Below are 23,725 nucleotides of genomic sequence, written 5' to 3'. Positions count from 1 at the left end.
AATATTTTATTGAGTTAGTTCTTAGTTCATAAGTGACTGTTTAATATATAGGCACTCAAAAAAATATTAAGGGTAACATTTACCAAAAAAACAGTAACGTTAAACGTTTGTTATACTATTGATTTGGTTACTATTTAATAGTAGAACTACCATAAAAGGTTAGTTGTGTGTATTTTGGTGTAGGAAGAGTAACTACTTTGTTTGTCATATTGACAATTCGATGGGTTGGGACCATTGTACTATTATATTGGTCACATTTATCTAAAATTTGTTTTGTGTGTATGGATACAATAGAAGTCTCTGAAGAAAAGTGACATTTTTCCTTACCTTTCTATATTCAATTGGACTAAATCTAGATTTTTTTTCTCTGCACCCACCTACACTCCCCCAAGAGCAATTCACTGTGTCCGCAACTTTTTAATAAGCCCGACGCGGGCGTCCGGGCCAGGTTCCCACTTGACATGGTTGAGCTGGGAACTCGACGAAAGAGGCTAACTTTTTTCTCGTTGTTTCACAGCCCACAATGTTCAAGGGGGCGAAAAATAATAATACAAAAAAAAAAACGTGGGGGTTTCTTGGCTTCCACCAACGCCTCGCAAATTGCCGAAGGGGTTTTCTTTTTTCGGTGGCATCTGACCCTCCGTCGGCTTAAACTTTTACCACTGCAAATTGGCTGCGAATTCGGGCTGCAGTGGAAAATTAGAGGGCATTATGGTTATTCGTTATATTATGCCCCTGCAGCGGTTAGATCAAACGCTTTTCTAAAGCGGATTAGGTTAGGAAATCCCCTCATTAGGAAAGCTGATGCTTTTCCCCCGAACACTCGAAATACTTTAGTAAGATTACCATAAAATACACTTTAACAAAAAATGTTTGTTTTCAAATAACTAAATTGAATTCATGAGAGAATCCCTCTGTTCAAGGAATATTTTTCACAAAAATTAATTTCAATTCATATGAAATGCTAATTTTTGTGTTAAGAAATGTTAAGATATTCCTCTTTTCGATAATGCAATTTTGTTAAGTGTAATTCCTTTCGAGTGACTTACAATTTGTTGCGTTGCAATTAATTGCGGTTTGCGACCGATGACCTCTTCGCGGAAAGGAATCTTGGGCTTGGCATCATAGTCTAGAGTCTAGACTGCACTTGGCACGCCCATACTGCCAACAAAGGATAATGGTCACGCCCAGAAAACTGAGGCAACTTGTTGATTCAGCCGCTGTGGAAGTGCACTCTATGCACTCAAATTATTTGACTGGTATTTTATATATCCGTTTGCCATATTATCAACATTATTGAGGCTTAAATTGCTGCCTTTGACATTTAATTATTTTATTTTTGGCTCATAACATTTTTGCCATTTTGTGATTTCAGCTTTATTTTCTATATTATTTAATTTTTGGCTTATAAAATATTTTCCATTTTGTGATTTCAGCTTACTTTTCCATCTTTGTTATTTGAAATTTTTGTTTATTTATTTATTAGTTTCAATAAATATTCGTATTTAAAATTTAATGCTATCCTACCCAAAACTAGTAACCATATTAAATTTCAGTTAGAAAATCCTTAAATCGGAAACGCATTGAAGTATGGCAAACGAATTTCGCTAAAGTTGCGAAGAGAAAATGTTTTTTGCTTCCATTTTTTTATTGGACCTCACATCTGCACCTCATTTACATGCCCAAGGGGGGATTTTTTTTTGTTAAACAGAAGAGGCGGTGGGTTTAGTCCATTTGCAGTGCATAAAAGTTGAATAAGTTGTTTGGTGTCCAGTCTGGAAAAAAAGCCGCCATTAAAATAACTTTTTGTCCCATGTTTTTGCGTTTACAACTCGAGATGGGGGTATATATATATGTCTTCCGGGGTGTATAATACATATAATACATATATTGGAGTGACACCTCAAACGTCAACAACTTCAACATCAGTTTTGCGAGGCGCGGCGGTCTGATAACTTTTCAAATTTAGCCGCTTGGAAAAAGTGTGTGAAGAGGATTGAGGAGGAAAAGCCCAAGATGAAGGAGAACTTGAATGGGAGTTGGAAAACGGGGATGGTGCGAAGGGGTGCCGAAAAGTATGCTAAGTATTTTGACGGAACGCCCCAACCCACCGCATTTTCCACCCACTCACTTACCCTTGAGTTGCGCTTGAAAGAAGTTCGCTTTCAATTAAAGTTCAACAACTGAGAAAACTTGGGTATTGGCCTTAATCTTAATCACAGAGACCCTATACTCGTGAAAGGTATGGATGCGATTGCTGAATGAATGTTTTCACAAAAGGCACCGGATTTCTGTCAACTAAAACGGATTTTATTTATTTCTGGGTAATATGGTGGGTCGCAAAGCTTTGAAGATTAAACATTATTCACAATATATATTTACATTTAAATAAGAAAAATTTGTAATACTGTTGATTCTCAATGGGAGGGGGGCTTTATATAGATTCAAATTTCACTCTTGAGGGATTTTCACTATGTGCTGAAATATCAGGCGATGCAAATTTAATTCAGAAATGATTATTGGTAATGCCTATTTCACAGATCTACAGAGGATGGCGCACAGGATGAGATGACTAAATGAGATATTTAATTTCCATTTAATGTATGTTGTATAATTTTATTATTTCCGCCCCCGCTTATTTTGGTATCTCTATCGCTTTCGCTGTCCCACTCTAACCTTGATGCCTGTTCTCTTCTTGCATGTTACTTGGTAATTGCGACGACGACGGACCAAAAACAAAAAATAAATGTTTATTCTTAAAAAAGAAAAAAAAAGAAAGTGAAATTGAGTGAGAGAGAAAAGAATATTGAAGAATTGTGAAGGAGAAAAGTGGTAGAGCAGCCATGGATACCAAATTGGAGGCTCGTGGCCAGTTTCCGGCCTCTTTTCCAGACACGTTTAAGAACTTCTTCGCAATGATGAACGAAGACGAGGATCATGTGGGGCTGTTTGCCAATCTGCTGGAGGATAAGGTAGCCCTTAGACCCTCTCCCCTCCCCGCTTGGATGACCTTCGCCCTGCGCGCATGTTCCCAAAGAAAACGTGACCAACCCTACAAATTCTAAACATGTGTTTCCCCCTTCATTTTTTTTTTGTAACTTTCCCATGTATTTTTCCAGGTGATCCCGCGCCAAAATAGTCCCGTACAGCCCCAGCGGCAGAGGTTCGGCGGCAGCATGCGGAGTCACAGTGGCGGCGACCGAAGGGGTCGTGCCGAACGGCAGTATCAGCAGCATCAGCAGCAGATCCAGAACCAGCAGCAACAACAGCAGCAGAATGTCCAACAGGTGGGGTATTGTTATATCATATCATCATATACCATATGGAACAGCGATTAGTATCTAAAACATTCGCATGGCAAAATATTAAACATAAGGACTTGGTTTTGATACTACATACAAAACAGTGGTCGCCAGCAGAAGCAAAGCGTACAATGCAAGTGTCGGCAGAGCTCCGGCGGAGAAAATGTCTCAGGCAATGCTTCTGCTGGTGACTAGTGCTATAAAATATAAAAAAATATATAAAAGCTATAAAAAGGATACCTTTATATATAGTATAATATATAAAATACATTTGATTATAGATTTGGCAAAGATTACTTGACCGACTTACGGAAGTTTAACTGTTTTTGTGTTTGTATACGATTTTTTATATTTTTTTTTTATATTAAAATATATTTTTTTGTAATTAATATATATTTTAATTACAAATATTTTGCATATCTTTGTTTTATATTTACTTTTGCAGCAGCGAGTCTTTCAGCCGCGGGGTCGCAGTGGCAGTGGCAGCAGCATTGACCTCTATGCCAACCGAAATGTAAGTTTTACCAACAGCAACGCCAACCGAGTCAACTCGCTGCGCAGGAATCGCTCGCGAGGATCGCTGAACCTGAGCAGCAATGGGCTAAATGCTTTGGGCCTGGGACCCGTAACCCTGGCCCCAAATGTCAGTTCGAGCAGCAGCGGCAGTGTCGTGGACTTGACCCTGCCACCCGGCATGACTGTTGGTGATGTTGGAGGAAGGGGATCAGGAGGTAGCAGCTCAAATATCTATGCCTCGCCCTCCAAATCGAACCTCAAGTCCTCTCTGAAGTCATCCAGTTCGACTGGGCAGCGCGGATGCGCCCTCTTTCTCGGAGTCGACGGTAAATTCCTGTGCTGTAACATGAAGTTGGGTTTCTTCCACCATGATCCTTCTACAGATGGTCTCCAGCATCTTCAGCAGCAGCTTAAGGGTCAGAAGTTGTCTTCTGGACCGAAACAAGTAACTGTGGCCTGTTGCGAGTGCGTTTGCGGCAATGGCAAATCTCCACGTCCCGGACCCGATGGCGAGGACAACGGTGGGGCAAACTATATGAAGGGATATGGCGGAGGCTACTTGCTACCGGCCACACCCAAGGGAAAGAACTTAGATAGGTCGAGCACCCTGACTTCCGCCGAGTTGGCGGCCTCAAAGAACAAGGATCTGCAGGAGCGTCAGGAGCGGCAGGAGAAACGCGGATCGGTCATCCTCGAAAGGGCCTTTGATTTCGGTGAGCTTCTACAAGGCATATTACGTTACTTTATAAACAGATTGCCCTTTAATAATTTTTTGAAACGTAGTATTATTTAGTTTCAACAATAAGTAAAAATATTTTAATTCACAGTTTTAGGCCAATAGTAGGTACAGTTTGGGTTAGTTTTCAGCATTAATTTTAAAATATTCCATATCTATAAATCCCATGCCATTGCTAAATTAATATATAGTTTTTACCGCGAATTTCTTCTGTCCAGTAGGTTTGTGTAAAGAACTGATTTTACCCTAAGTAACCCTGGCTTGGTTAATATTTATCAAGTGTAACTTAGTGTTGAGAAATGGTTTAGGATGTTATTTTCAAGCGAAAGCAGAAAAACGTTTAAGCATTACTAAGCTTGATTATGGCCAACCAGGATTTAAAAATAAACTTCTAGCAAAAGTACTTTAGATTGCCGTAGTTTTTCCTTGATTAAGTACCCCGCACTGCGGTGCGCCTTATCTCTTGACAGTGTTGTAAAGCGCAATCAAAAGCGCACGCAATGGGGACTTATTTTCACAGCGGGAAAAAAAGGAAATCTCGGCCATCTGGCTTGTCGCAACGGAAATGCAGTCGCTGTAGGGGCTGGCGCTTGATTAGGGAATTAGTCACCAGTTAAGGGGGCAGCGAATGGGGATTACCAAGTAGGGCTTTCTCCATGCTATTTCTTCATGGCGGTGGACCCGCACCCGAGCTGCCACGAAGTGCGGAAGCCGGAAGTGCGTGCCATGGGCGGTGGCCCCAATTGCGGAACGAGCTGATGCCCGTTTGCATGCTGCACGGCCATCGCCTGGCAGCTTAATTAAGACCACCGCCCTGGACTTGTTTTCTGGGCACAAAGTGACACTTTACGGCGACAATGACATGGAGTATACTCCGTACCCGTACCCCAGGGCGTCAGACTCCAGACTCCAGACTCCGGACTCCGGACTTCGGACTTCAGACTTCGGCTAACGAGGCCGTAAAACAGATCCCTTAGCTCTGTCCCCGTTGTGGCTGCCACATTGATGCAATTGCGGCTGTTTTGTGGCACCTGACAACAAGTCGAGGGACAAGTCCTGTGGAGCCAAGTCCTTAAAGTCCGTGCGAAGCCCTCAGCACCGAACAGCCATTACACTAGTTGTCAAACGTTGGCTTTTAATTATTAGTTATTATTTTAAAAATAATTGCCATGAATTGCAAAAGGAGAAGGGAAACTTCAGTTCCAAAGAATTTCACATCCGCAATTAAAACTAAGCCATACAATTTTTTATAAAAAGAAAGAAGTTTCGAGTAAGCAAGTGTTATTAAAGCAAACCATTTTCATTGATGTTAGCCGCAGGTAATGACAGGGAATAATGTTAAGCAAACGTTGGTCCTTCCTCTTAGACAGATTTTCAACCTAATTCGTTTGGGAATCAGCTTAGAGCATTAGCTTTCGCTACTTTACTATAAAAAGTGATTTAATTTAGGCCGAAAATGTTATTAGAAAAAACTCTGACAATGTCTTTTTGCGTGTGCGACACGAGTATTAAAGAACTAAGGATATTGAGCAAAAAAAAAAAGCTTTAAAAAATAAAACGGATGAGTCAAGGCCGCACCACAGAGCCAACAAACACGAGCCGGAAGGGAGCCCAAAACGAAAATTAAACATCAACTTAAAAAGTGGCAAATGAAGAGTATAAAGCGAAAAAGGTCTGACATTTACCCGCTGCTCGTCCTGAATCCTTTTCCATTTTCCTCATTTTTTTGTTGAGCTGATGGGCAAGAGAAGACGGGTGACATTGGCGGTTTACATGGATAATCGTCTCTTTTGCGGATGGGTCCTCGGCCATTTGCACGACCAACCGTCAGGTGAAAGGATGTTTAACTTAAAGATTCTTTCTGCCGTTGTCCACTTAATTGCATTTGGCAAACTGTTGAATCGAGCCGATCGATAAAGGGAGCCGGGCGACTCATTGCTATAATGGATGGGTCCTTCATGGTGATTAATTCGACTGAATGCGGCTGAAAAATGTTTGAACCGAAAAGAGCCGCGAACCTTATGATTAATCGGTGGGATCAACTAAATTACTGGTTAAAATCATACCCCCGAATGAACAAAAACAAGTGACAAATGCCCCCGAATGTCATGCTCATTAATCGAATGATTGAACTGCACAAGTGCAGACAATATATATGTAGATACTATCTTATAAATCCCCATTTAATAGACTTCTCCCCGCTTCGCTTGGCCAAATTTAAATGGCGCCAGCATAATAAAATTCTTAAGCTCTGTCGACGAAGAATGTGCCACATGCTAATTAAGAGAAAGCACCCAGAAAGTTTGCTAGACAAACTCGGAGCCATGAAATTTAATCATAAATATGTTGAAAACAATTTTTATGGCCACCCATTGGACATGGGCAGAACTTTTGGGGGTATATTCCTCAGAGAAAATTTTAAAATAATGAGATGTAGATTAGTGAGGAAATTGTGCATTTTATAACGTTCTAATGAATTATACAAACGTTTTGGAGACTAAATTGTAGACTTTAGTAGTTTTATTGCCCATTTTTATCGTATATTTTCATCGCCACTTTGATTTCATTCAAGGTTAATTACGTTTTCTGTATTGCTTTGACGCTTTTTTGCATTAATCCCCAGGGATTTGCCATGGGGATGTCAAGTTGTTTTGGCAAAAAGTCTAGCTTTACTTCACTTCAAATCGTAACTTTTGAGTGACAGGATCTCGGCCCAAAGCAAATTAATATTTAACTGGGTAACCGTGTGGTCGAGTCTGTTAACCTGTCATGTGTGCCCATATTTTTAGCGATGCTTCGGGTCTAACCAACAATTTTTATGGCGCCCACCGACGCACAAAGAGCCAAAGTTTATTAATTTTTTTTTCTTTTTTCTCGGCAACAAAAGGAAGCAGCAAAGAAAACTTAAGCTTGGCTATAAACATGTAAACAGAAAAGCAAACGCAAACGCACACATAAATATATGTATGTATATATACTAAGTCGGTGGAAAATGTCTTGGAAAAAGTTTGTTTTTTGGGCTCTGGCAAAACATTTTCATATTTGACTTCAACTTGGGAAACATAACTCGTGGGAAAGACACATACTTCGAGGAAGACAGAGGCTGGGCTATATATAGACATCCGGGCACAGGTGAACCCCCCTAGTTTTCTAGGAGGAGTCGAGAATATCGAACAATCCCTACTTCGTAGTTTGGCCCACATGGTTGCGGTTACTTTCTGTCAACTGGCCAGGCCAGAACTCAATTATCCAACATTCTGACCACCTTTTTAATCAAACTGTGGCATTCTTTCATTTACCTGGCAAAAGTACTTCATTTGTACACAGAGAAGAAATTTGATAGGATCATTTTCAGGAAATACACTATCAATTTTATCTATGCATATAAGGGGCGTATTACTTTTATATTTAGCCAACTTGTCTTTTTGTCTCTTTTTCTTTTTTTGCGAGTTTTAAATATTGCTTTCTCGCTCTTATCCAGAACAATTTAGGCGCTATCCCGCTTCTTCCTCTCTTTTCCGATTTGAAAGAACTGTCAAAGAGAGAAATATGATACTTAATATATTTACAATATCGAATTGATCCTCATTTTTTCTGTGTAGTTGATTTTGCTTCAATCAGAAAAGGTCATGTTCTATTTTGGGTTACGTTTTTACAGGTAAAATTAGAAAATGCTTTTGTAATTTAAAAAACGATTTCGTTTTTCTTGTAAAGCGATTTTTCCTTTTGAAAGGAAAACTTCTATACACTTTTGGGTTATGGTTTTACAGGTGGCATTATAATACATAACGTTTCCTTTGTTATTGCAAAGTTATGCCGCCCTCATCAGAAAATTCCTATAATGTTTGTTAAGTTTTCACAGGTAGCTTTACTATCTGTCTTTGTAATCAAAAAAAAAAAAGATTCCGCTTTTATTGTAAAGGTACATTCCCTGTATCAGATTAAGTTGAATACCTTATTGGGTTATGCTTTTACAGGTAGCCTATTATATTTCTCTGTAATTAAAAAAGGATTCCGCTTTTATTGTAAAGTGATTTCCCCCCTACTTTTATGTTATCCTGATTGTTGCCGGTGGTTCCGGTCCGGGTGCCCAGACGCCAGCTGCGACGAGAGTGAAAGCCTGAGCAGCAGCACCCAGAATCAGGTGCCATCGCCGGCTCCCCACCAGCTGGCTTATAATGTCCTCAAGCCGATCCTCAAGCAGCCACAGCAGCCCCACCAGCAGCAGCAACAGATGGTGATGTTGCAACAGGTAAATCCGGTGGAATATCAACAGATAGTTCATCAGCAACATCAGGGGATTGGACACCAGCAGCATCAAGGAGGGGTTATTCAGCTGCAGCATCAAGGAGGGTTAGGGGTTGCTCAGCTGCAGCATCAAGTGGTTACACACCAACAACATCCGCAGCTGAACCACCAGCAGCAACATCCGCATCAGCAGATAATCCATCAGCAACAACACCAGATGGTTACCTATCCGCAACACCCACAACCACACCCACACCAACAGGTGGGCCACCAGCAACCGATGATGCAGGGTCAACTAGCACCGCCACCGCCATCTGGCGGCCATGTTGTGCACCGCCTGCTTCCCACACCGCCCACACACAGTGGCTTGGGGGCGTTCCACACCCGGGAGGCGGCGCTGCAGAGGGTGCAACAGCAGAGCGGCTATTATAATCAAGGCCCCAGCACTTCGGCATCGGCATACGGCTATAACCTATCCATGGAGCAACAGCATCCGCATCAGCATCAGATGATGCAGCAGCACCAGCCGATGCAGCAACATCAGCCGATGCAGCAACATCAGCCGATGCAGCAGCAGTTGCAGTTCGAGCAACATCAGCAACATCAGCATTACGCCGATGATACCGAATTGGATTACGATACAGAGTGGGAGTTGGACGAGGAACCTGCTCCTCAAATGGATCCACCACTCACCACATTTAATGATTTTGTCAACGCGGCCCAGAATCCAACTGGCAGTCGTGTAAGTATCACCTATATTGTATATACCCTATACAACACTCACACAATGGGATTAAGGGATTACTTTTGTTTTATTATAATAAAACAAATGAACATCAATAGAAAAACTTGACATTATTAAATTGTTTTTTTTTAAAACCAAAATGTGGTTGCTGTTTGCGCAAATTTGTCATTTTAATTGGCAATTGTATTTGGTTTGCGGTCTTATATTTACAGCACAAACTCAAACAAACACCTTCACACCAATTAATTAGACCATTAAATAATTATATTACATTAAATAATTGCACTCCTGTAACGCAAAGTTTTTTTTCAGCGACACCGCTAACAACTTTCAATTTCTCTCTTTATTTTTGATCATATCACAATTCATAGCAGAGTCTTCGGGCCCAGAAGTCCCCGATTTTGAACAGACGTCGCGCCTCATCGATAGCTGGAAACTTATTGCACTCGGATTATACGTATACCAGGAATAGTATTGGCGGGGCTCCGATTGACCCCAACGATTTTCAGCGGATTTCGCAGAGCAGCAGCGCCAGGTAAAATTTATCTGGTACCTGTATTTATCATAGAATTTATAGGGAACGTTTTTAAAATCCGATTTTAATGACCTCACTGGTATATTTTTTAAGAAGACTTAACGCTTAAAGAGAAACTTCATTACCCAAGTTTAAGAAACTTTAATATTTAGTATTGTAATGCGTTATGGCAATTTTAAACTCCCTGTCTCTGCACAAACTTATTATTAAAGAAGAAGACGAAACCATTTTAAAAAGCTTATGCCACGTTTCCTCTTCTCCAAAAATATATTCAACATTTTTTTCCATTTCTAAAGAAGATTAAGATGATGATAAAGTGGCAGCAGTGGCTGCTTGGGGCAGAAGTCCTCGCAGAAGGCGTCCAGTCATAAACAAGAAAAAATGATAATTAAAAACTTTGCAACAATGGGCGGCAGGTGGGGAGAAGAGACAAGAAGTGAGACGAAGAAGGGCCACCCTAATTAGGTGACCCCGACCGCCTAGTGCCCTCAACATGTGACCTCTTGCCGCCTCCTTGTGGGCCAACAACTTGGCATTGTCTTTGGCGCCCCAGAGCGACCTTGGCCCAATGGGTTGGTTTTTTGAGATGGAAGCTGCAGATTTAATGCAAATGGCTTTTCAAATGTTTTGCGCTTTATTCCATTCATAATTCACTTGCAAATAGCTTGTGAGAGCTTCAGACTCAGTTGCACTCAGCGCAAAAAAAGGCATCGTGTATTTTTTCATCATTTCATTTCGAAGGGGAGGCTTTTTTTAATTAGGTAAAAGTTGGCCACATTTATTGCTTCCCGTCTGGGAGGACAGGAGTTTAAAAAAAATCCTAAGGCAGGTCCTTTTTTGCTCCAAATTAACAACAAGCTTAAAGGATAACCAAAGTGCAAGGGATTGGAGTGTAAATAAATGCGAAAAATCATAAAGATAATTATGTAAAACACTTATCCAAACAAACCCTCTAAACACTAATAGACTTTTTCCGGCTTTGTAGGGTTAATTACACTTTTACATCCGTTTTCATAATGCTCCGTTTGGAATCCCAATTATGAGTTGAATTTCAATTTAACCATTGTTTAATTAATATCGCAAAAATAATATTCAATCCTAAAAAAAGTAAAAAAATCTTAAGAACATAGTTAGTTGAATGTAGGGAAATAAAAGTGCACTGATATAAAAATGATAGTAAAAATATATTTCTGCATATTGAATTCAGAATTTCGCAATAAATATTACGAAAAATAATATATAATACAAATCATATTGGATTCCATGAATTAATTTTAAAATATTTAAATCAACTTACGAATTGAGTCACATTTACTTTACATGTTTTACATCATAGAAAAAGGGATTTCATAAATGAAATGAAAGAATGAAATCTTTAAATGTACTTTGTATAAATGCTTTCTGTATTAAAGTGGTTAAAAAAGGCAATCGATGAAAAACAACGAAAAAAATTTTAATTGAGTATGAAATCTTTGCATTTACTTCGTTTTTTTAATCAGTGTTCCCTCAAATACTAACATAATTAATATTTGTTTATTTTATCACTCGTGTTTAGGGATCGCATGTCAATGGCCGGAGTCCTGACCTTCCAGCAGGCCATGTCCGGAGCGGTGTCACCACAATATGGCACCGTGGGTTCTCTGAATCCGCAAGGTACCGGTGAGAAGAAACCGGGAATGGTTGGAGCCGATGCCATGGGAATAGGTGGTCTACCTGGCGGATCGGCTAACAATATCAATTTGACCGTGGGCTTGGGGTTTCTCGGTGGATCAAGCACCACCTTAGCTGCTGTCGCCGAGGTGACTAGTGGACCGGATGGCAATGGCGACTCCACGGACTCCCCCTCGCCCGTTTCGATGGTCCAGAGCAAGGAGAAGCAGAAGCAGCAGCAACTCCTTCAGATGCAGCAGGAGCAGCTGCAGTTGCCCACCCACTTGCCCATGTTGCGGGAACGGGGCGTGGGCGAATCCTCGGGTGCCAGTACATCGGGCACCGCCATCGCCGAACTGGCCGCCTCCGTGGTCCTGGCCTCCCAATCCGGAAAACCAATGACAGAGCGACAGCGCTTGAGGACCTCCAGCATGCCGGCAGAAAGTCGCAGGGTGAGTGGATAAATTATTACTTTCATGCCGGCGTTATAAAACTTTCACAAGTGTCATAAAGCCCGTGGGCCTTAAATCGCTAAATATTATCTTAACGCCCACGGGTGCCAAGCCATGCCCGCTTTATAAAACAAGAAAAAATAAGCAGCTTGCTTTCTTTTCAATTGAAATATAACCTAGACAAATGATTTATAAGTAAGATGTATTTAAACCTAATCGAGCGAAAAATAACTGTCTAAAGATATTAAATATTCGAGTCACATTTACCCCAACCTTTCACAAAACGGTGCTGTCATTGAAACTATTTATTCTTTCCCAAATTTGGCAACTGCATGGTCATGCGATGCGGGAACCAGTTAAGTCAGTTCAAGGAGCAGGCTCCTGGGGATTATCGCACCGACTTGGGACAACAAGTAATTGAAACTCGGCCCGGGGAACAAAAGCCATTTGAAGACAGCCATTAGCACTCCACTCAGCAGTGAAATATTCTTAATAGTGGCACTAGCCCCAAGAAAAGGAAAAAAATCAAGAAGAAAAGCTAGATGTGTATACAAGGCGAAGAAACCAAAGATTACACATGTATCTAAGGGGGTGTATTGCTGGGGGATGTGACTGTGGGCCTGGGCCAAGTTTGCAGCATTCAGCATGAGTAAGCATTTGATACATGGTTCTACTTTTGGCCCTCTGCTCCCGGGTCATTGGCTGCCTGAGCCTCCTTTTTCCCGGGAGGAGTGGCAGGAGTGGGGCTGGCTGCCAAGCTTATCATGTCCCGACTTCCCGACCCATCCCCCAGCGACCAGACCCACTTGTGCCTGGTGTTTTCCTGTATCGTTTTTGGCACATTTGAAAAATCGCCATAATCAACGGGCAAGGCATGAGCACTCCCACTTGACTATCCTACATTTATTCTTTATTAAGGCATTCTCAGAATATGAAGAGGTATTTTGTACTCAAGAAGGAAGTTATTCAAAAATACAGTTCTATTAAAAGTTTCAATTTAAAACTCCCAATTCTTACCTTCTGCTTTAAGTATGCTACAATTTGTTCCAAACATTTTTTCTTACTTCTTATTACAATAAATTTGTTTATTCCTATGAGGCCTCAGTTAAAAATGAGTTAATATAGCGCAACATGAATCTAAAGAATTCGCTTTTTAAGGTACTAAAAAATTTGGGTTTTGAGCTAATTTTTGCAACCACTTCAATTAAACTAAATAGTTCTCATATTTCGATTTGGAGAGCTCAATAAAAAGAATATAATATTGCACAACGTGAACCTAAAGAATTCGCGTTTTTAAGTTTAAGAAAATATGGTTTATGGGGAAAGCTGTTTCTTGCACCGACTTTAAGCAATATTCAATAAGTATTTTAAGGTCGTGTCATCCATTTACGGCTTACGGCTGTGTGTCATTAATGTGGATTTATGGCTGCGATTGGGACCATGGGGGCCATAATCCCCACGCTTCTTCGGCTGACTTGCAGTTGTCTAGTCGCTGCAGCTAATGTAATTAGTTTGTGAAATTGCTCGAGTGAAAATTGTGCAACGCGTGCTGCGCGAACTACGTGGACGTGGACGTGGCACGTGGAATTCCTGCACCTGCCACAGTCGCTGGGGACTCAGAATGGCAAGAAGAAACTGGAGCAGTTGTGGGGCATTGACCCCAAGTTTTCATCATGCCATCCGGCACAAAACTTTTTATAGATACCCCCGTCTTACGTCTTCCGTCTGCCGTCTCGGAATTGATTCCACTGCAAGTATGCGCTAGTTGCAATTAAACTGAGCGAGAACCTTCAAAAAGAATCAATGGCAGGCACGTAGATGCGGATGGCTCCCGGCCAAAGGGATTGGGTTTGCGATAGGATTTGGATTTGGCCATGTCTGAAGTCGGGGTTCGGGCATTAAATGCGGAATAGTGTCAAGTGTGCGGTGCACTCGACACCGAAAAGGAGCAAACTTGTCGACTGCAGTCCCAGATCCATTCACACTTCACCTCATCTTCAGCAAACAAAAAAAAAAATGTAAGAGGGACTGGGGGGGTCTAGAAGCCCCCAAGGCAGCCGAAAAAGTGCAGAAACTTTTGTGCCACCATGCCCCAAAAGGGCAACCGCAAATATGTGAAATATGTGGGTGTGTGTGTGTGTGTGTGTGTGCTGTAAGCCCATCGGGGGCCATCGCCCTGCAATTGGCAGGAACAGGAGCAGGGAAAATACTTTGTACTTGGTGCTTGGCTCTTGGTTTGGGCCCAACCCGGCGGGAGGTGTCTTAAAGCTCATCCGCAAAGGCTTTAGTCACACCTTATTGGACTGGTTGAATGAAATCAAGCACTGGCCGTCGGCCTGATTGGGTTTTTTTGTGCCAGGACATTTATTTGTTCGTTTCCCAAGAACTTTTTATTTGTTCTGTAAGCCATTTAAACTGGTAATATATGAAACGATGACCGGATTTATTGACTTTAAAAATGGCCAGACGCTTTTATTAAAAAGTCAACGGTGCGTATGCGTTATTTTTTAATTATATGACATTACGCATACGCCTTGGGGAAACACTGCTTAAGCGGTTTTTCTCATTAATTAAAATATCTTTTTAATATTTATACGCTCTGTGGCTTGGCATTGAACATATATTTTTACTTATTAATTTTTCGGAACTTGTATTTTTGCCCTGCAGCCCCGCCTGGCGGAGATGCGACGCTCGGCCATCCATGCCGGTGATCTGGACATGACCTACTACCGTCTGCGCAGCTTCAGCATCACTTCCCATGGCATCTGCAACTTGGGCGACTCCCTAAGGTAAGTTCCCAAAGCCCTGACATTTTCAATGCCCAGCCTCTGCCATTGTGTGCCCTTTCTTTTTTTGTTTTCACCTTTTTCGGAAACAGAAGTCGCAGGTCACGTTCGATCAATTCCGTGACTTCCACTGGCACTTCAAACAGCGGTGTGGATCGACACAATAGGTGAGTTCAGTGCTTCGACGTTCATTGGTTTAATGTTCGGCGAACAAAAGTGGCTGGCTGGCAATAAATTGTTTATGAAATGACAGTTCACATGGCGACAACAATGCGTAGCGTACGGCATTTTCACGTCTATATAGTCTGACTAATTTCATACAATTTCCACGCCAAACAATTTCCGCTGCCATTAACAACGGCATTTGGAGTGTGGGTACCCAAAGATGAAGATGAGTCGTAACAATGGCAAGGCGTTTTCCAGCTCATTGTCAAAGGAAACGCCGTCGTCCTTGCACAGTGAAACATTTTAGCAATTGGTTTCAAACTCTAAAGTTCGAATTTCACTTAAAGTGAAAACAATTGGATGTAGGTTGCTTGTAGCACTAGTAATAAAAAATATTTAGTTGCTTTCATCGTATCTCTATTCCTAGTAATTCTTGTTTAAAATATATTTGAATAATATTTATTACTCAATCTTAATATTTCTATTAACTTATCACCATATAAAATATAATAACCAGTTTTAAAGTCTTTGTAGAATATGTTTATCACCATATCACCAAAATAAATATATTAACGCGTTTTAAAAGCTTTTTAGAATATGTAAGGAAACAGCCATTTTTTTTAAAGATTTTTCCTAGCTTTAAGGTAATCCCTTTTTTGAGCTTAATGTGTGAAATTGCCCCACTGTGCCTCGGTCTCTTTGCTTATGATTGTTATTGGCTGTATCTTCGTAGCAACGCATCGGGAGCATCGGGCGAAGTCATCGATGGGGATCCGAATGTTCCGGCCTACAAAATTGCCATGCTCGGCGGCTCTGGGGTGGGCAAAACCACCCTGACTTACCAATTCACCACTTCTGATTACATATGCGCGTATGACCTGAGTCTCGGTAAGTCATCATCAGCTTTCATTACATATCATACCCATTTTCTAATTGGCAATTTTTAATTTGGCAAATGTAAAACTATATATTTATCAGGCCTGCCACCGAAGTCGCCGCCAGTCGAAAGTTCAATTTCTATATCACAAGATATGACTTTCGGTTGGATTTTTAGTCTGCACTAATGTACAGTCCGCATAACAGAATATTGGAACTTTTGTTTTGAATTCTTAAGTCCCCCTTAGCAAATGTAGAAAATTCGTTTGGTTTTGTAAATACTTAAAATATTCAAATATATATAAACTGCACATAAAGTATTGCATAAAATTTTTATAGCTTTTTATTAGAATATATACAGACTAATCAAAGTTTTAGTAGTTTTCGGGTTTTAACGAATATAAATATTTAATCATGTTTTAATCAATATTATAAATTTTTGATAGTTTTATTAACATATTAATATATGATATTTCATTTCAAAAAGCATTTAAAGACATCTTAAGCCCCAAAAAATTATCTAAACTGATATTTTAGGAAAGGTATTGAATTTTTAATATTGTATAGGGCTCGAAATTTAAAGTAAACCCCTTGAAAGACTCAATATACACTAAAAGCCCTCTTTTAGTTTGGGGAAATCTCTAAATTTATTTTGGCTTAGGCACATGTTACGCTAAGTAATTGAAAATGAAGTCGCCCGTCCGCTTTTCAGAAATCTTCCCCTGCTCCACACGATGCGGCTTTAAATCAAACACATTTGCATTTTAATTATGGCACAAAGTCATAAAATATGAAAAGCGCCAGCGCTAATTTCATTAACTTTCGCGACCATATCACCGGATCCGGGATCTAGAGTGTGGGCGAAGCTAGGGAATATGGGCATGCTGGTGGCCACCGAACCCACTTTGATAACCGCTTTGGAGCTTTTAAATGGATTTTCATAGTGGATTTTCCGTTTCTCGGTCAGAAAATCACATTAGGCGCAGATAAACTGTAGTGAATCTATTCCTGATGAAAGGCCAGCACTTTGAAACTATGAGTATAAAGGAATTACTTACATATTTGCCTGTTAATATTTGTTTGGTAACACTGGTTCAAGCGGCATACAGGGCATGTTTTTCAATGGATAAACTTCTCTTGGACCGGACACCTTCTTTTCCAGCCAAGGTCGATTGTCGAAAATAGACTTAATTATGTATGGAGACCAAAAGATGCACACCTTCCAGCGTCTTGCGTAAAGTTCTCGACCAAGTCGAATTAATTGAATTGCAGCAATATCGAATTACCTTTTGAGCAGCGAACTTTAATGGACCACACTCACCTGGCACTGAGTTAATTATGTGTGGGATATTCTATCACAACAGCTTGAGTCTTGGTGGAAGTAATCTGATGTTGGCTAAAGTTGCCGAAACCCAATATTTAATTTGTAGCAAATAATTGCAGCTGCAACTTGTGCAACACGTGTGTTGCCACTTCAACAGTTGGAAAGAGTGTGCATAGGCTGCATGACCACTTTTAGTGTGATTTATTCCCTTCGATAGTTGATGTCACATCATAATTAAATAATTAGGTTTTAATTGTGCCATGTATTTCGATAATGCATTTACCAGAAAAAATACGTGATTTTTTTATTTAAACAAAAATTGAACAAAGACTGAAACTTAATTCCTTACAATACAGTATAAACAATAGGCTGTAACTCACTTTATTTCATAATCAATTTTTCATGATTAAAGGGCTGGTAAAAACAAAAAGCACACGTTGAAATGATGCAAAAAGTCTTCAAATAGATCATCATATCGTAGTAGGTTTTCTTACTATGTAATGGGAATGGCGTGCAGACTATGTGTATTTCTTTGAAGCAGGATCAGGCCCAAGGGCCTGAAAAATGCCTTTGTCCTTCACGCAGGAATTTGCTGCTCTGTGTGGTTGAGATAATAAAAGTCCGAGTTTTAATTAGCCCCAAAGCAAGGGCAAACTTTATGACATTTGTGTTTGTGGGTTTGTGCGCTGTTGTTTGTTAACTATTTCTGGCAAAGGCCATAGATGGTATGTCCTGCAACTGTTTCATAGTTTCCTCGGTGCAGGATGACCACTGCTTGCACTGCTTGAAGCATGCGTGTGTGATTTATATTTTTGCACCAATGCTTTCCTGCGGTACACGCAAATTTCTGAGCGGACTTGCGTGTGGGCGTCGTCTTGGCCATCTTTAGCTAATGGCCTTTAGCGTTGCATGACCACAAAAACCTAGAGGCAGCGGAACTGCTTTGGTCACGCCCACCAAAGCAGATTTATTACATGCCATGTCCGTTTGGAGTAAATCTAAGTGGTTCTGTTTTTAGAAATCAGTCCAAAAACAGTCGTATTTTTAGTTGAACTTAAGCTGACTTTTGTTTTTGAAGCTTTGATTAGACTAATAGATCTAGAAATATATTAAGAAAAAATACTGCTCGGCATAACTGCAGCTATCTTTGAGCGCAACTGTACTTTTATAGCAACCTCAATATAATAACAATACATATAGAGAAAACAATTTAACTTTTTAATTAGGAAAAATGTATCTTTCTTGTACAATTCATACAAGCAACATTATTTTAATTCCACTTTTAACTAACTAATTGTTCAATGCTTTTGCCATTTAACACGCTAAGGGGAACAAACATGACTGTACCTGTTGCACGCAATCAAAAACGCAAATGATGGACAGGTGTTGCTACATTTCAACTATTGAGCTTTAATAATCCTTACTTATTCCCTATTATTAGGAAGCTAATAATATACTCCGAACAGAAACCAAAGGAACACGCGCTATGCGTCTTGTTTTAATCCCACCAAAACTGAGGGGGTTTCCACAGTTTCCCCGACTTGCTTTGGTTTGTTTGCACAAGCATTTGTATAATTGCATTTAAATGACTCGACGCGGTTGGCTTTCACCGCTTGTCAATTGCATGACTAATCGGCTAAGCTGCTAAAGGACTCAAAGTCCCATTTGAGGGAGGATGAGAACTCTAGGCTTGTGCCACATACAAAATACGGCAATACAGCACGCTTGCGTTTTTTTTTTCTTTTCAATTTGTGCGGCACCGCCCACGCATGGAAAATTACTTGCAACATGCAAATTAAGCGCCGGAGTACGAGGTTTTCTTTTTGTTATTTTGTCATTCCGCCTTTGGATGGATGGGCATGGGAATGGGAATGGGACGTTGTGGATGCGGGTCGACTGGCGTCTAAATATTTGCCACAGCTGAATGCAAACAGAGTCGGACGCAAACTGCAGTCATGTCTGCCTCTGCGACTCCTTTCCAGGTCCTTTCGTCCTTTTTTATTCCTGCCACTCCTACCATTCTGTTGGCTCGAGTCAAACTGCTGACAAAGCGTGTATAAGGCGGTGCTCATGCACTGACAGAAATCGTGCAGTCAAAACTTAGTTGGGAGAAATGAGATAAATTAAAATTCAGTCCTCAAAATAAAAGCACTCGCCATTTCTCAGCCATAAAGTTCAGAATAAAATATAACCAACCTTTTATCTAGTTAATGCACTTTAACAAAGCTTTCCATTCAATATATTTTATGCTTAACCGAATGCTTCCCCATTTTTTCTTAAGCCTAACTAAAATATATATAATATTATTAATATTACAATAACATTTACCATTTTATTGCTGCGTTGTCATGTATACATATTAGCTACAAAATATAAAATAATCTACCCTAACAAAATATTTTACCAGAAAGGAAGCTAACTTCGGCAAGCCGATGTTTCTATACCCTTGTACAGAGCTTTCCGACTTTAGGAAAAATAAAAACTAATTACAGAAATATTAAGATAATGTTTCATTTTAATTTACTACCGTGTATGTTTACCGAAAATGAAATATAACGGTCCTTGTAATATTTTGACATAATTTATTATATCCTTCCCGTGGCAGCTTTATTATAAAGTCGTCCGATTTTTTAAAAATAATAATAGTATAATAAAAAATATATAAAAACACTGAAGTCATAATTTTTTCACATTTACGGACGGACGGACGTGGCTTAGTTTAGTGATGCTAATCAAGAACATATATACTTTATGAGGTCGGAAACATCTTTTTCACTGCGTTGCAAACTTCTAACTGAAATCATTATACCCTCTGCAAGGGTATAAAAATTGAGAAACGAATATATATTAAAAAATTATTTTTTATTGTTACTTAAATTTACCCAAATAATTTTGATTAAGTTAAAGCCTTTTAAATGTGGGCTAGAGTTATTTGTAAATATTTTTATTTTAGTTTCAGATATTGATTCCCAGTTCTTTTTAGGCAGTGTTGTGGTGACATAGCATTTTCCGTGAGCACCGCTGTAGAAGAGGGCTTTACGAGTTCGGAGTCCCGAGTTCGGAACCCCAGTCCGTAGACCCGGCTCCCAGCACTCCATTGTCTCCCACTCCAAGACCACTGTCTGCCCCCCTTTCCACGTTTTATGGCTCGGTTAAAAAACGAGTCAATGTAGACAGAGAAAAGGGGGGGCGTCAATTGCGACATTAACTTGCTGGGCAAATAAAATCACTTTGATTACGGTTTTATGGGCGACACGCCCCCCAAAGGTTGTCGCCGCCTCTGTGGCAATTTAATCGATTTCCGACCCTTGGAACTGCATTTAAGAACTTGTTATTTTGATTTCCTCGAAAGTTCTCAAGACTTAGGGTGGCTTTCTTGAAATCTAGAGCTTCCTCTTTTTTTTGTAATTATAAATGCACTACTTGGAAAACACGCTTGAATCATGCACCCCTGCTTGGGTAGTTTGTATATATATACTCGAATAATTTTTTAGAATTCTTACTAGTACTAGATTTCTAGATTCCGAGTCAAGAGATTCCGAATGCCTGGCGAATGGCTACCTATTTTTTTTTGATTTGGTTATTTTTATAGATGATGATTATGGACAGAAGACGGTATCGGTGCTAGTCGATAACATTGAAACGGATTTGGAAATTATTGATCATCCCGCATGCGAGATGTCGGTGAGTAAGCACGGAAACTAGTGGTAGCACCTCCCAGAAAATCGTCGCCCAAAAAATGCCCTCGTTTTCAGTTGAGACCCTCCTCATCTGGATGGGGAACTTTCCGATTACCCCAGTCTGGCTGAGTGGGGCAAGCTGTGGGTTAAGAGCCATCTGCCTCTGACACATTTGCCAAATGTCATTAACACTTTTGTGCTTTTGCCGTCACTTTAAAGGAGAAACAAAGTGATGGGATAGGAATTTTAAATGTATCTTAAAGTTTTGATAAAACAGAGTTCTAATTGAAGGGGAAGCAAATTTGCTATCGACGACTTCTTTAAATTTTTATTTTAAATGGTGTGAATTTGTTTGAACATACAACTTGTTGACTTAAAACTAAAATCTTTATATTGCAAAATTTTAAAAATCAATTATTCTAGGTTCATAATGGTTCTGGGTTCTAAAGTTTTAATAAAACATAGTTCTTATTGAATGGGAAGCAATTTTTCTCTCGACGACATCTATGAATTTTGATTTTAAATGGTATTATTGTATTTCAACATACAACTTCTTTACTAACAACTAAAATCTTTAAAAAGGTTATTATTAGAAAATGTTGCAAATATTCCAAATATTATAAAAAGAAAATAACATAAAATCAATTAAGGTAAAGTTTTGAATTGTTATAGGCTTAAAGTTTTTCTGGGTTCAATGTAGTCTGGAGGAGCTTTACGGCCTTAGTCTGGCCAAGGTCAACTGTCTCAGCTGTGAAAAGCGTCTCACATGAACTGGGGGCACGGCTCATCCTCGAGTGGGTGGTGGCAATTTCCCCACCCCTCGCCACCCACTTCCCCACTTTCCTACTCCCCAACTTCCCGCTTTGAAATTTCATTACAACGATTTTCGTTTTCGCATCCCACTTTTCCGCACCATATGGTTAATATCTGTTTTGGCTTTTTTTTTGTGTGTTTCCCCAACAAATTTTCTCTCGCCCCTTTAGACGGAGGCCTTCTGTGCCACATACAACATAGACCTCTTCGTAGTGGTCTATTCTGTTATAGATCGGAACACTTTCGCAGCAGCCGAGCGGGTTTTGCAGTACCTCAAGGAGAACGAGATGCTCTTGTCCCGTGGGGCTATTTTGGTGGCCAACAAAACGGATTTGCAGAGGCACCGCGTGGTTACCCGTCAGAGTAAGTATTCTATGCACATTTTTTTTGGAAATTTTTAGGATCCTACTTTCGCCCTCTTATATGGTGCGCATTGAGGCATATAATACATAACGTTCCAAGTTGTTGCCTATATTAATTTCATGAAGGTGACCTTAACTTCGTTTTATTTCCTAAATTTGTTTGTCATCTTTCCAGCCAACAATTTCTTTCTTTTCTGACTGTTATTAATCAAAATCAGAAAGTTGACAAAGTTGGGAAGGGAACAGAGATTTTTTTTTAATTCTTACTGGCATTTTTGGCCAAAATCTGAATCCCAAAAAAACCCATGTACCCCCTTACAAAAAATGCGAAAATGGGTCAAAAAATAAATGTTCTTTAAAGTGATTGGAATCGATAGCATTTGTAGCATGCTGCTCAAAACAGTCGGTCATTTAGCTGTACGCCTTGATTTGGCAAAACTACGACCGAAAAACCACTCAAAAATTAGTATTTTTGACCAAAATCTGAATCTCAAAAATAACCCATGTACCCCCTTACAAAAAATGCGAAAATGGGTCAAAAAATAAATGTTCTTTAAAGTGATTGGAATCGATAGCATTTGTAGCATGCTGCTCAAAACAGTCGGTCATTTAGCTGTACGCCTTGATTTGGCAAAATTACTACCGAAAAACCACTAAAAAATTAGTATTTTTGACCGAAATCTGAATCTCAAAAATAACCCCCTTACAAAAAATGCGAAAATGGGTCAAAAAATAAATGTTCTTTAAAGTGATTGGAATCGATAGCATTTGTAGCATGCTGCTCAAAACAGTCGGTCTTTTATCTGTACGCCTTGATTTGACTAAACTACGACCGAAAAAGCACTAAAAAATGAGTATTTTTGACCAAAATCTGAATCTCAAAAATAACCCTTACAAAAAATGCGAAAATGGGTCAAAAAATAAATGTTCCTAAAAAAGATAGGGATCGATAGCATTTGTAGCAAGCTGCTCAAAACAGTCGGACTTTTATCTGTACGCCTTGATTTGACTAAACTACGACCGAAAAACCATTAAAAAATGAGTATTTTTGACCAAAATCTGAATCTCAAAAATAACCCATGTACCCCCTTACAAAAAATGCGAAAATGGGTCAAAAAATAAATGTTCCTAAAAAAGATAGGGATCGATAGCATTTGTAGCAAGCTGCTCAAAACAGTCGGACTTTTATCTGTACGCCTTGATTTGACTAAACTACGACCGAAAAAGCACTAAAAAATGAGTATTTTTGACCAAAATCTGAATCTCAAAAATAACCCTTACAAAAAATGCGAAAATGGGTCAAAAAATAAATGTTCTTTAAAGTGATTGGAATCGATAGCATTTGTAGCATGCTGCTCAAAACAGTCGGTCTTTTATCTGTACGCCTTGATTTGACTAAACTACGACCGAAAAACCATTAAAAAATGAGTATTTTTGACCAAAATCTGAATCTCAAAAATAACCCTTATAAAAAATGCGAAAATGGGTCAAAAAATAAATGTTCCTTAAAGTGATTGGAATCGATAGCATTTGTA

At 39.7% G+C, this 23,725-nt stretch overlaps 1 protein-coding gene across 12 annotated transcripts in view; it reads left to right on the top strand.

Annotated features, from left to right (window-relative positions):
• Nucleotides 1-23,725, top strand: part of LOC108019041 (histone-lysine N-methyltransferase 2D) — a 57,373-nt gene that overhangs the window by 26,596 nt on the left and 7,052 nt on the right. For 2 of the 12 annotated variants that reach the window (XM_065868334.2, XM_070997767.1), the window contains exons 2-13: nt 2,541-2,601; nt 3,120-3,287; nt 3,748-4,144; nt 4,202-4,531; nt 8,649-9,544; nt 9,919-10,082; nt 11,638-12,184; nt 14,852-14,973; nt 15,063-15,137; nt 15,869-16,023; nt 20,928-21,019; nt 21,999-22,191. In XM_065868334.2, the coding sequence (XP_065724406.2) occupies nt 3,177-3,287; nt 3,748-4,144; nt 4,202-4,531; nt 8,649-9,544; nt 9,919-10,082; nt 11,638-12,184; nt 14,852-14,973; nt 15,063-15,137; nt 15,869-16,023; nt 20,928-21,019; nt 21,999-22,191 (3,082 nt within the window). In that variant the 5' untranslated portion in view covers nt 2,541-2,601; nt 3,120-3,176. Of the gene's footprint in view, nt 1-2,540; nt 2,973-3,119; nt 3,288-3,747; nt 4,532-8,648; nt 9,545-9,918; nt 10,083-11,637; nt 12,185-14,851; nt 14,974-15,062; nt 15,138-15,868; nt 16,024-16,113; nt 16,294-20,927; nt 21,020-21,998; nt 22,192-23,725 lie in introns of those variants that run through there. The other 10 variants (XM_036819970.3, XM_065868330.2, XM_065868331.2 and 7 more) reach the window with 8 other exon arrangements.

Source organism: Drosophila suzukii, chromosome X (genome assembly GCF_043229965.1).
Source record: "Drosophila suzukii chromosome X, CBGP_Dsuzu_IsoJpt1.0, whole genome shotgun sequence".
NCBI lineage: Eukaryota > Metazoa > Arthropoda > Insecta > Diptera > Drosophilidae > Drosophila > Drosophila suzukii.
The sequence above is the reverse complement of the archived record's forward strand: the minus strand, read 5'-3'. Positions and strand labels throughout refer to the sequence as shown.